The 13,811-nt window shown below is 42.9% G+C and overlaps 1 protein-coding gene across 7 annotated transcripts in view; it reads left to right on the top strand.

Moving 5' to 3' along the window:
• Nucleotides 1–7,434: 7,434 nt before the first annotated feature.
• asap2a (ArfGAP with SH3 domain, ankyrin repeat and PH domain 2a) overlaps nucleotides 7,435–13,811 on the top strand; it is a 38,274-nt gene continuing 31,897 nt past the window's right edge. For 4 of the 7 annotated variants that reach the window (XM_062468883.1, XM_062468879.1, XM_062468878.1 and 1 more), the window contains exon 1: nucleotides 7,435–8,007. In XM_062468883.1, coding sequence (XP_062324867.1) covers nucleotides 7,882–8,007 — 126 coding nt within the window. In that variant the 5' untranslated portion in view covers nucleotides 7,435–7,881. The remainder of the gene's footprint in view (nucleotides 8,008–13,811) is intronic. The other 3 variants (XM_062468880.1, XM_062468881.1, XM_062468882.1) reach the window with 3 other exon arrangements.

The following is a 13,811-nucleotide window of genomic DNA, read 5'->3' as shown; positions in this document are numbered from 1 at the left end:
TGGTTATGAAATTGACCACCTTAGTAAACTTTCAGAATTTCTGACTTGGGCCTCCATCTGGACACGAGAATCTGCTCATTGTATCCTTGTGTCAGTCAGAGTCACAAGGACGCCACTCTAAATGACTCCTCAGGCTTCTTGAGTGACAGTGATACTTTTTCAATGAATTGATGATGAGCATAATGAGATCCTTTGCTCCAGCACCCTATCTCTATTATCACACTCTAATTTTAAACATCTTAACATGAACGCAACGTGTAAATAATTTGGGAATTGTGTCTAGATTAATTATTCAAGTCAAAAATCTATTTTCCCCACCCAGATATGTGCTCCCTTGTGAGTTTGTGATAAACTTCCTGTGGTTCTACAACTCCATAATCAGACAGAAAGACAAACAAAAGAAAAAAGGGACAAAGAAAAAAACTAAGAAGGAGACCAACACCATCTATTCCTGTCAGTCCAGTCTGCTACTGGTTTTTGTCTGAGTCTATCTTAGGAACATAGGAAAATCTATCAAGCAGAGACACCACGTTAGTCAAGTTGGCATCACCATGGCAACACCACCAAGCCCCTTGCTGCACCAATCGCCTTCAATGCATCTGAGTGTGTTTTTACATACTCTTCCTAAGTGAGAGAGAGAGTGAGAAAGAGAGAAGGGGGGTTGGCTCCTCAACTTCAAAAGGCCAGACCATGGCATGTCAGAATGATGAACGGGCTACACAACAGTCCCACTCAGACTCTCACCCACACAATAGAATGAGGACACTGATGTACAAGGCTGAGCTCCACACCCTGACAAAGAGCTAGGAACTTATTTACTTCAGAATGTGTGTGTGTGTCTGTGTATGTCTTTGTGTCTGTGTGTAAGTGTTCATGCTTATGCATGTTTTACTCCCCATCATCAGGCCTAAACTCCAGCCACAATCTCATATCAGTGGCCTATACTGTGAACATGCCTGTGCTGGACTTTCATGGAGGAAAGAAGTTGTTCAGTTCCAGTCCTTATATAGTAGTAGTTAGAGAGAGGTTTTCTGGCAAACCCAGCCTCTCCAGGGGAATGGCTTTTTATAAAGATGAGACAGGAAGTGTCTTTGTGTAGGAAGGTCGAGCCAGAGTTCACCCACTGCACCTCATATGGAAATAGACCAGAGACAACAGATACGGACACTCGATGTTTATTTACAGTCTGCATCCCTGTGACTGTTATGACTTACGCATGTGTTTACTCATCTCCTAACCCTGGCCTATCTCCCTCTGTAGCTGTCTCTCTCTCTCACTTTCACCAACACACAGACACAGCAATGATGTCATCGATTGTCTAGTACTGTCTCTCTGGCTGGCCACTTTAATGGCTGTTTCATCTCTGAGTGGATTTTAACCCAATCACAATCACTTACATTTTTCTGTCTGACCTCCAGTAGCCAATTGAACCTGTCAGGGAAGTGTCATCCAATAAAAAAGCTATTTGTTCACTAAATGATCCTACTTACATGTGCTACATATAATGTAGCATGGTTATGTCCAGTACAGCAGCTGGCTCACAGTGAATGTAACATTTGATAAGAATGGATATTGTTGCATTACCTCAGAGACGCTTTGAAACCTGGTTCTCCTGTCTGTCTTTACCTTGTTATTGCATTTTCTAAACACAGAAAAGAGTGAGAGAAAGAAAGTCAGAGAGGAGAAAGGGAGAGGATTGGAACACTGAACCTCTTAAATCATTAGCATGCGTTCCCACACTATACAAAGAGCTTGAATACACCCATTTCTGCATAGTCAGTCAGATCCATAGTTTATACCAGTATCTATTTCTGCGAAGGAAATATGAGCCCTTTCAGATCTTTGTTTCTTGGCTTCTGCCCGTAGTATTCAGAGGAAGGGAAGGGCGTTTACTTTTCATCAGCCTGACTACTCTCCCTTTCTCTCTCTCTCTCCTTCTTTCTCCCTCTCTCCCTTTCTCTCTCTCTCTTTTTCTCTCTCCCTGTATATCTTCCAAGCCTCTCTCTTAGCCTTGCTAATTCAATAACACACTGAGTGTCTTTTAGCCTTCCCAGAAGGTGTGTTCTCTGTTCATCACCACAAAGAAACATCCTCTGTGTGATGCAATATTGCTGCTACTGTGACTTCTACTGCTTTTGTGAGAGTACCTTTAATTACTAAATAGGTACCACCTCTGCTGGTTTTACAGACTGTGTGTTCAGTGTGATAGTTATAGTAATGAGAGTTTTGGAGAGTGTAGAGTCCTGGGCAGCATGTTATTGGGGTTGTATTGGTCAAGTTAGTGTTATCATATAGACAGATGAAGAGATTAGGCGAAATGACAGGTTAAATCTTGTCCAAGGTGACTTCTAACAAAAAATCAATGAACAACTGTGGTCTATCCTACAAAATCTACCTTACCTTAACTTCCGTGTTACTCATTGAATCAATGGTTTTAACCTAATAAAAATATTGATTGTCAAACCTGATTCTTTTAATTATGAAGTAATGGATGCTCTGTTATAGCAATCTTTCTTTACACACTCTTACACTCTTTCTATATTACTGTATATATATATTGTGTGTAATCTTTTATCTCCCCAAAATATTTCTTAACCCTTCCACATTATCAATCATGTAGCACCTTGTGGCTGCTTTTAATATGATTGACATTTCCACAAGGCTGCCTGCCTGCCTGCCTGCCTGCCTGCCTGCCTGCTTACTCATTGAACCCCACCTCACTTTGAATGCAAGACTGAACAAACCCCTCTGTGATCCTTTTCACCGAGAATGTAAGTGGAAGTGGATGCCACACACATAATGCAGTCCATACACACCCATGGTATTGTAAGAAAACACAGGTGACCTGAGTAAAGTGGCAAATGGTTGACTGACGCTTTTCCTAGCAGTGCTACCCTATCTTGTCTCAGATTAAAGAAAATGCCCCAGAGGTACTCATCTCATCTTTTATGTCCAACAGCCATCATCTCTTCAGTGGATCCAGTGGATTTATGCTCCCAGTTCAAATGCATGTCAGTCCTCCACTCCTTTTGTAGTGGCAGACGTGCTTACTGGAATTTTCCCTGTGACAGGAAAACACATTTAGGGGGTTCACGGCACTGTCAATGGGCTGACGTCAGGTCTACATGCTGATTCTGATCTTGTAGAAAGTGGAAATCCAGAAAGCAATCCACTTTGAATGGGTAACCCAGGGTTACATCAAATTAAGGTGAATGGCTGCCATGGTTTTTCCCATTAGGCCCTGAGAGTAGAGTCCCTCCCTTAGGTCTTATCAATTTCTGCAATTGGTTGCATGTTAGCCAACTGACAGTATGTGAAAGGGTCTGTTCTCAGGGAGCCCTGCACTGCTGCACTGGCACATCAGCCCAAACCAGGCCTGATGGAACACAGAGATGTACTACATTGTACGGATGCTTCAGTACGTGACTAGACTTCTTAGCTTCTGCCTGTTCAATCTCTCTCTCTGACACAGTACATTACCTTTGACACTCTGAGTGCATGAATGTTCCACTCTTCCAAACAGCATCTAATTGATTGGAATGAAGAGAGCAAACAGGATCAGTTTGAACCTGCTTCTCCCCATTCCTGTAAATACATCCAATGTGCTAAGAGATGGTTTAAAAAGAGTATGTAGTTCAGACTTCTTGGAGGATTGATGAAAATATTAAAACTGCGTGACGACTCTTCTTAAATAAATCATATAAAAAAATATTTATCGACACACAATTAAACACATTTCCTGCATGTGTGTTAAATCGACCTACTCATGTGGATTAAGGAATATTCTGTTTGTGTGATGATCTGTGTAATTTACGTGACCTCTACATTTAAATGCACTGTCCTGACTGTCCTTGTGTCAGGTGCAGTATGATGTGTGTACACATCATACTGTCTAACAGGTCAATCCATTACCTGAGGGCCGATGAGAAATTACAGAAATAAATGAATTTATAGCGACATTCGAGGCATAGATGTAGAGACAGAAAGATAGGCAGGCTGGCTGGCAGGCTGGCAGGCTGGCAGACCGTTTATCTTTCCGTGACACTGACAGTGACCTCTGGAACGTGACAGGGAGAAAATTGAGTTTTGCTAGGTGGTAAATGGAATAGAAAAATGTTTCAGAAACCAGACCCTGCATTACTGAGCTGTGATACTTGTTTTATATTACATTAACCGCTTTTCTTTATTATTTCATTGTATAATATATGATGGGGTTTTTTGTTGTTGGGGGTTTTTTCTGATAGAGGGTTAGGAAGTATTGAGGCATAATAACATTTGGGGGGTGACTTTTGGTACGTAACTAGGAGACCAGGAGCTGATTAGGTTCGCTGCCATGTCTAGTTGTTGATAATAATGAAACAAACAGAAATTCTATGCTTGGGAATGCAAGGGCAAATCCTTAGGGTGGTTGGAATTCTATTTCAAATCATGTGGTTTCTGCACTTTATAACTGAATTTGTATTAATGACCGAACTAGCTACAACTGCAGCTGACCTCTGACCCTATTGATGTTTTCACCTTGGCCAAAGAAAACATATTGATTCCTCAATCCTACAGTACATAGAGCTAAAAAGCAAAAAGCAGATACATTGATGAGCCAATGACCTCACATGTCAGACAGCTTCTGTAAAGGTACATACTGTATGCAGCTCATTGATTCCCTCATTCAAACAGGCCTATTCTTTCCAAGGCCATGTTACCACTCAGACTCATTCATGCCTCTTAGAGAGGCACAAGACGAGAAATCAGAGTCAGCTGCATTGGTTATGAATAACATTCATCTCTTAATTTGCCTTGGTGGTAGTTATGTTCTGCCATGATTGGTTTCAACATTGTCCTTTAAATTTGATTGTACAGGACACACTCGGAAGATAAATACAAAAAATCATGATTATCAACAGATGAACACAGGGACACAGGTTCCAAATCAACTGATCGACACAGATGGGAAATATAAGAAATGACATTTTCTGTGGTTCTTCCACCTGTTACACAATACTAGGCATGAAGTCATGGCACAAGAGTTAGGAAAAAATGAGTGGGAAACCACCTTCTTTCTTAGTGGTCTGGCATATAGTGTCTGTTTCCAATAACAGGGAAGTGCCAAGTCAATAAAAGCTACCATGTTGGATATATTGGATGTATGTGGCTCTTGGTTGGACTAAGCAAGTCTAAACTGTACTGGAGAAGCCCCACTCAAAGTCTTTCTTTACCATGACTGTAACTTTCAATGCAAACAATACCCATATTTTCCATGAGGTCCATTATTTTACACTTTCTAGATGTCTCTGGGTCTTAGCCTCTATGACCATTAAAATGGTTGTAAGCCAAGGAGTGTAGAGAAAAAAGAATTTAGCATACAATACACATATGCAATGTGCTCTTTCATTTCAATTCATCAACATTCTTGTCCAGCATTGCAGAACTAATTTATGACAAGCATTGTTTTGTTTGCAATAACTAATAGAATTGGGCATGATGTTGAAAGGAGTCTTAGTTTGCCAGGGTCCATTTTGAGGATTCCTGCTGACTCACAAACAAGCTGTTTATTAGCCAGACTGACAGCTCAGTCTGCTCTGGCATTTCTTTATGAGCTGTGGCAACTACTTTGCTGTAAAAGAAAACACATTTAACAAGTTTTACTATATAATGAAATAATATGCATTGTGGTTTTATATCCCGGGTATCATTTGTTGTAAACATTTACTGGAATACAATGGTCGCTTGGTGTTTTTTTGCACGGTGTTTGTTGCCTTAATAAAAAACGTTAGATATTTCCTAAGATGATCTTGAACGAATAATGCAGCTATGGACCACATTCCAATAATTGATGTATTTCCAGAAATGTTGAAGACATGTTAGTCGGTCTGGATGCATGTTGCTGCACTTAGCCTTACTGCTGTAACTCTGAAGCAAAGATGTGGAGCATCTCATTACATCTGGATGGAAAAAGAGCCTTGCAGCGGGGTGGTCAGGCCAGGGTCAACTCTGGCCTTGGCCCTGCTCATTTAGCAGCTAGCCAGGAGACGGCATGGACCTGAAAGAATGTGTTGGGGAGAGAGGAGTGCTGAACACAGGCCGAAGGGTTGTGATTTAGATCCTGCCCAGGGTTTCAGCCCACCGCTGAGCTGCTATATATACCTTTAGCTGTCCTACCGAGGCTGAATGAACCAAGGGAAGTCAGCAGATTCTTCATCACAAAGCCCAGGAAAAACAGTAGCGCTTTGGGAGCTGAGTGTGTCGCTCCTTTGGGCTCTCGTAAGCGTAGGATAGTCTTCATAAACCTTGGTTTAATGATAGGATGGTTTTCTCTCTCTCTCTGTCTCTCTTTTTGTCTCTCTTTCTCTCTCTCTCTCTCTCTCTCTCTCTCTCTCTCTCTCTTTCTCTCTCTCTCTCTCTCTCTCTCTCTCTCTCTCTCTCTCTCTCTCTCTCTCTCTCTCTCTCTCTCTCACTCACTTCTTACCAAAGTGTGAAACCAAAGAGTAAGAAACGTTATTTCTGTTTCTGTGCCTCATAAACAACAACCCTATGTTTACTCTCATGGGGATACGGTTCTTCATCTCACGACACTGTGTGTATCTCACAATGCTGCTAACCTGTTCCTTATTATAGCACATACCACAAAGATTGAGATGGCAATCCTTGTTTAACTATCCTTCTAATTAGTCTTTTGTTCCAGTGCATTGGGGTGTGGTCCTTCTGGCAGAGCTACAGTGGAGAGACTCCCATTATTGGTTATGCTTCATTGGTTTGTTATAAATACGTCCTAATTTTTGAGGATGTCTTGTCGTCTCTGCACACTTACCTTCCCTTTGAGCCTAAGATGGATAAAGGTGAATACAGGATACTCGCACACCATATCACAATCTCAGAAATAGGATTTTAGTAAGTCAACTGTTTCCTGTAGAAAATACAACTTCAAGTCACAACTCTTGATACATTTTTGAATGCCATGCATCAGTTTACACCCAGCAGACAGTCACGCACATTGCCAGCTGCACAACTGAAGATAACGTTTTTTTTATTTATTTTTATTCAACCACTTATGAATAAAGGTTTTCTTTGAAATGGCAAAATCTCAAAGGAGCAGCTAAACTTTCACAAAAGTCCCATATCAGAAACACATGCTTTCTCTACAAGATATCATTTTTTACCAAAATATTTGTCACAAACAATAACTGTCGGCCTAACTGTCTTTTTGCTATGTGACAGCAGAATATTGTATAGACAAATTGGCAAATGTTATCTAATATAATTTTGGATGGAGTAGGAGGATGTATGTTGTGATCGGTCGAAAGTTGTCCATTTCTACTGAGCTTTCTAAAAAGCTCTGGGTGGTGCTCAATCCTTAAAGCTACGTTGGTGCCGTGATAAGGCCCAACACCACGCCTTCCATAGGCTGTGATTGGGTCGCCACGACCAGCTGGTGTTCTCCATTGGATAGCGCACAACCATTGAATCCCTCCTTTTACCTTTGTCACTTTCTGCGCTTTCATTGAAGTGTCTTGGTGTTTTCCATACTGAAGTTATCTGGACTCATCGGTGCATTGTCTTAGAAAGAGTATAGGAAAGCACAACAACGCCGCTTTTTCAGTAGAAGTCTACCTGCAGCGCGAGCTCGACACTAATTTGGAGGGAGAGCACAGATAGAGCCACAAGCGCTAGGCGCTCGGAGTCGTTACCGTCTGCTGAGTAGCTGTAGAATTCAATCGTAGTTCCACTTGGGTTTTCAGTGAGAGCGCTCAATGAACCAACATTTGCCAATGGTTAACATGGGAGCGTTTCATCTGACTTTTACTTAGTGATTTTTTTTTCTCTCCAACAAGCACCACGGGAAGACTGCAGGAAAACGTGTTAAATATTTTCAAAAAAGGATTAATTATGCCTGACCAAATAACAGTTTCGGAGTTCGTGGCAGAGACGAATGAAGATTACAAGGCGCCCACAGCCTCGAACTTCACCACCCGAATGTCCCACTGCAGGAATACGGTCACTGCCTTGGAAGAGGTGAGACTCTAGCAGACCCTTCACTGTCCTCATTCGGTAGCATCATTGATCCACGGCTTATCACGACTTCACAGGCTACTACGTCTTTGTAGACTGCCATGCAGAACCATAATAATTGCCTAACTGGCGAAGCTTTGTCATAGTTCTGAATGGTTGGGCGTTTTCTCAATAGATGCACCATGTGCAGAGGAGAGCAAACTTCTCTTGGTCTTTGATTTTACACTTCATAACTAAATATCAATAGACCTCAAGTGCTAAATGAGGTTGACTAAGGGCTGTACGCCATTTATTACTATAGTAATTAAGGTCTCTATAGTTTAAATTCACAGGGAATAGAATAGTTTGCGGAGCACCTGTTTCAACGAAACGGATACATTCTTTGTCTAAATGCTGCATTGTCTGAATATGTTATTCATTGTCCGATGCGTTAGTTCCACGAACTTGCAGATCATAGACTTCCGCTTTGTAGTAGGCTACTGTGAAAAACCGACCACCCCTTTCTAAGTTCTGTGCCTATACCGTGAATCCCATACCATGGGGGGCCCATACCGTGTTCCTATAGGACAGTCTCATGGTCTATCCTAGATCGTTACATTTCCATTCATGACTAAGGGTAGCACAGTAAAGGCAACACTTAATTTCAAACGACCATTTCTCAATTAGTATGTGAAATGTGTAGGCCTATACTTTAACTGTACTTTTATACACGACGGAACACACATTGTGTTTGTGTGTGCCTGGTGCATGTGCATGTTGTTGTCAGTATGACACCCTGACAGTAGGAGGGGGGCTGAGACGTTACACATTTGGCACAATGAAGACCTTTAAGATAAGTCTGTGTTTCAGGAGTTATGAGTGAGCCTGGCACCTGTTCAAATGGACAGGTGCAACATGTCTACAAACACCTTCAGATGGAACCTTTCTTTTTCTTCTCTTTTTCAGTAATATTAGTTGGGCAGACTTGTGCATAGTGAGACTTTGAGAGTGGAACTCCTAGTTGAGAGTGGAACTGTTGTGTGTGAACTTCTGTTTTCTTATGATGACCTCCCATTTCTGAGGCCCAGAAAACACACAGCCATTGTTTTAGAGCCAAACAAGGCCTTGCGTCTGTTTGACCAATTAGACTGCAGTGGACTAGGAACACTTCCATGTATTGTGTTCATGCAGCTGTCCAGGCCGAGCTCTTTTACTTCAGTTTTCAAGAGAAATGCTTTTAAACATGACTGTGATTCAAGTCCATAAGGCGTTGTATTGTTATAGCACAGACTGAATGTTGCCATTTCAATAGAAACACCTTTTTTGATTTTTTGAATTATGACAAGTGTATGTTTTTATTATCCTCACATGAATGATAGCAATTTAGGCTAGAGCTAGGCTACAGCTTTGAAAGGATACTGTACCTCTGTGCAGATGTAGAATAGAGTACATGATAGGACTTGGTGATAGTTCAAATCTCTAGCATTTTGCTGATGCGGCTGCTGTTGTTTGGTATAAAAGTGCTAACGTCTCCATTTTCCTCCTTCATCTGACAGCTGAACATCCTGGATGGAAAAGGAATTCCCTGGCTAGCAGAGCAGCACTGGGATGTGCATTGTTCACCAGTAGCATACATAGTGCTCTCAGTTTTGACAATTGTGTCAATGTGTTATAACTTGAGTGATAGAGACCTGAGGTGACTCACACAGTAGCAGCTTTCTAGAGAGTCTGCTGGCATCAGAGAACTACTAGCCTAGCAGATGAGTTAGATTCATTCTGGGAGGGGAAGATTTCACTGAAAATCCTGTCTGACCAGATGGTCAGAGTTCTCGTTTTGCTTGCAAGCTGATTCGTACGAAGGACTGTCGAAACAGGCTGTCAACTATACTGCCAACTCTGTGGCAGTATGGTAAACAAATGAAAAGCTTGTCTAGTCTTTAGGGGTACGAAATGATTTGTACTCTCATCCCTTACCATCCACCAATATAAAATGGACTCTATCTGTTCTCTATATATTAGTCTTTTAACCCTGTATCGAGTCTGGGGAGAAGACATGATAATTCTTAGGGCTTAATGGACCCCAGTCTATAGTGTGATTATTTCTATATAAACCCATTACAGTGGACATAACCTTAATTAGCCTTGTGGCTATAAAAGCTTCGTCTCTTATTGCGAGAGAGAGAGAGAGAGAGAGAGAGAGAGAGAGAGAGAGAGAGAGAGAGAGAGAGAGAGAGAGAGAGAGAGAGAGAGAGAGAGAGAGAGAGAGAGAGAGAGAGAGAGAGAGAGAGAGAGAGAGAGAGAGAGAGAGAGAGAGAGAGAGAGAGAGAGAGAGAGAGAGAGAGAGAGAGAGAGAGAGAGAGAGAGAGAGAGAGAGAGAGAGAGAGAGAGAGAGAGAGAGAGAGAGAGAGAGAGAGAGAGAGAGAGAGAGAGAGAGGTAGGGGGGGTGGTGGTGATGGGAGTTTACAAGCCTCTCAGATTACTGTGTGTGTGACCTTAAAGCCACACGACTATAAAACCAGTTTGTCCAGAGAGAGGATGTTTGTGCCTGGTGTCATTAACCCCCCTCTGGGTTCCTGTGGAACATGGCAACTCCTCCAAGCTGGGCCTTTTCTTCAGCACTTACCTCAGCACTTACCTCATTTTATAAGACCCTGGCTCCACATGTGACTGGTGATGCCAGTGCAGTACAGTGTTGCATTGTCTGGGATTACCAGGAAACCTCAAAGCTCAAGACAATGCACTTAACACCAAGGTCAAACCGACCCTTAGAGTAGTAATAGTTCAAGTAAAAGTACTTCCATCCCTTTGTTGACATCAGGAAACCCCAGGTGAAGGTAGTCCCTCATACTCCTAGCTGAGAATGACCCTCACCTGAGCCCTCCTTCTCTAGGCTATGGAGCTGCCAAGCACTGGCATTACCCATGGTTCTGTAAGTCTCTGCCAAAGGGAAGATGAAGAGCTAAATGGGGGATCTGAATGGAATCAATATTCCTTAATCTGCCACATCCACTTCCAGATCTGGCTCAGAGCAGAGCCTAGTGAAACAGGAGATGTATTCCCCTGACCCCTTAATGTTCTACTTCACTAATAGCTGTGCTCCTATCACCCTCCCTGTTGGCTGCAACATTGGCAGTATTAAGTCAATACTAGGTCTGTTTCATGGCGTCTCTATACAGTTCAGAAACAACATCGCCAGTCTTGTCATTTTTTGAACGAAGCCTCCTATGACTCAGTTAGTAGATGACTGGTTTGGTTTACTGTCAGCATGGCCTAACAGGTGTGTGTAATTACTGTTGTTGTGACGCCAGCATTCTGTCTAGCCAGTGTGGTACTGCTGGGATACAGGGAAGAAGGCTACATCACCATGTTTTTTCCCAAGTTATAACTCCATCATTGCGGTTATTCATAAAGTTCCCAATGTAGTTTGAACAAATGAATTTATGCTGTACATGGTAGCCCATGAGAATGTAAAGGCACAGTGTGCTGTCAAGATGCCACCCAGGATTTCCATTGTGCTGGCTTTTGAATGATTCTCTGAACCGACCAAACCGAACCACCACAGGCCTTCCTTTCACAGGGAGACATTCCAGGACTGTGAGCATCCCAGGGGCCCCAGCCTCTTCACACATCCCTCCGACAAAAACACCACCCCCATAACCAGGCCAACACCAGGCACACCAGGCCTTAGCTTCCCTTCATTCACTCTCCTCATTTTTTACTGTTGAATCAGGGTTATTTATAGGCGGTGCTCTGCAAGGGACATTTTTGTCCTGTATTTTTTTTGGGGGGGGTATTTAATCCCACCCTAACTGAAGTCCTTCACGTTGGTATTCCAGCAATGTGCTGTTAAGGCATGTTGTCCAAGACTGCATGATTCTGGAGGGAGATTATTGGGAAGTATCAAGGGGATCGTGCTGGCATTCCTAGAATCCGTGGCAACTGTTGGCGCTAGCTTTAGCCATGCCCTCCCTGCACCCTCTCTATAGGACTGGTTCTCAGGGACTGATTCCTGGCTTCGTTACACAATAAGGATGAGCCTCCACTAGAATACTCAAGTGGATTCTCACAGAAACTCAGGAGTTTAGAAAAGAAATGGGGCAAAGCTTGGGTGAATGTCAAGGCTGGCTGCATTGTGAGAATGTTACCAATTAAGACACTCTGTCATGCTCTCGGAAACACTCGGCGGAACTTTAAATCTAAAACCCAACCATTTGTTGTTGGTGCTGTTCTGTTTCTTTCTTTGCCCCAGCTCAGAGAATTGGATCCCTGCCTTATCTTGTGTAAACTGATGATGATATCAGTAGTTTAGTTTCCAACTGGCCTATCCAACAGACAAGAGTTTGTTATCAGAGTGAATGAGCTGAAACAGCAGTAGCCTTCCTACACTTCAACTCATTTTCTCCCTTTCACTAAGAGTAATAGTTTTTTATCTCCAATAAGATGGGGTTATGGCCAGGCTGGAGGGAACAGCTGCCCTCTGGAACAGGTGGTTTGGATGGAGGGAAGTTTTAACAAGCCCTCATAGGGATTAGATGCTATGACAATCAAGGCATAATGGCTTTAGGACCCTAATGTGTGGACACACACAGACGTACACTCACATACATTATGAGGGCGTTGACCTATTAGCCTGATCTGGCCTGTTTGCCGGCCACCTTGGCCTGTTTTTTTGTCCTAAGAGGCTTAATGTACTCTCTGTAATTGAAATGAGGTCGCTGGTAGGATCAACAGTGTCCTAGTCTGTCCTCTCTTCTGGTGTACTCCTTAGAGGTCTGCTGTCAGACTTTAATAGATGCAAATGTATGCAGTTTTTTTTTGTTCTCTTTACAAAATATTTTTTTTCTTCTTTCATTTGGTAAGAGAGACGTATAAAACTGGGCATAGTGCTGTCATGTCCTCTCAGCGTATTAGATGTCACACTAACCCTACTATAAAAACTAAAATCCTTTCTTCCTGTCTGGGAGATGGAATTCCCTCAGTGTTTTCCTTCAGGATTTATCTTTGAAGCATGAGGTGTGCCCCTCCAATGATCTAGGGGCTACAAGCCCTTTCTGTATCAGCCAGGTTAAGACTGGGCTCCCACGCATATGAAAAGGCTTCCCCATGGAGCTTGCTGATGGAAGGGTGTGTTGTGTTTGGAGGGTGGGGTGGGGTGGGGGTGGGGAGTCCTGTCCCAATCGAGTGGGTTCCGTGTGATGCTACTTGACTGTTGGGCTATGTTACAGTATGATCACACACACACACATGCCGTCAATGCAAGACATCGGAATGAAGAAGTATGCTAAAAACGATGTCAGAGGACTGGAGGGGGCATTTATTGAGGAGGAGGTCAAGAGTGCACTGGCCTTTGTTTAGCTGGGAGTCTGGGGTCCAGGGTGGGGGGTGTGGAGGTGCCCCATCTGAAGCCCTGCCCCAGATTGCCTGGGACATCTTCTGTTCAGTGTCTTTGTTCCACGACAGGCTATGCCTCCTCATTAATGAACTCCCTCATTGATTTGCAGCGCTGGCCTCTGTTCATGACGACAGCAGGCTCCTCAGGAATCCTCCTAATAACGTTGCTGGGCCGTCACTTTTACTTAAGAGTTGCTGCTGGCATCCCTCCTCCCTCAGAGGACCAGCCCTCAGATGTGTTCCTTAAGACTCTCAGGGGAGCTTTAGTCAGGTTCTTATAAGCTTAATGTAACCGTAAGCCATCTAACAAGATTGATGTCGGAGCAGATGGGCGAGATTCAAAGTCAGGACTCATGTCATGCATGACTCATTGATTATAAAAATGGGAGCATGTATCATGTAACAAACATGGCAGGTATGATCGATCTCAGTTTTTC

Source organism: Osmerus eperlanus, chromosome 9 (assembly GCF_963692335.1).
Source record: "Osmerus eperlanus chromosome 9, fOsmEpe2.1, whole genome shotgun sequence".
Lineage (NCBI taxonomy): Eukaryota > Metazoa > Chordata > Actinopteri > Osmeriformes > Osmeridae > Osmerus > Osmerus eperlanus.
Note: the sequence above shows the minus strand (reverse complement) of the source record. Positions and strands in the feature narration are given on the sequence as shown.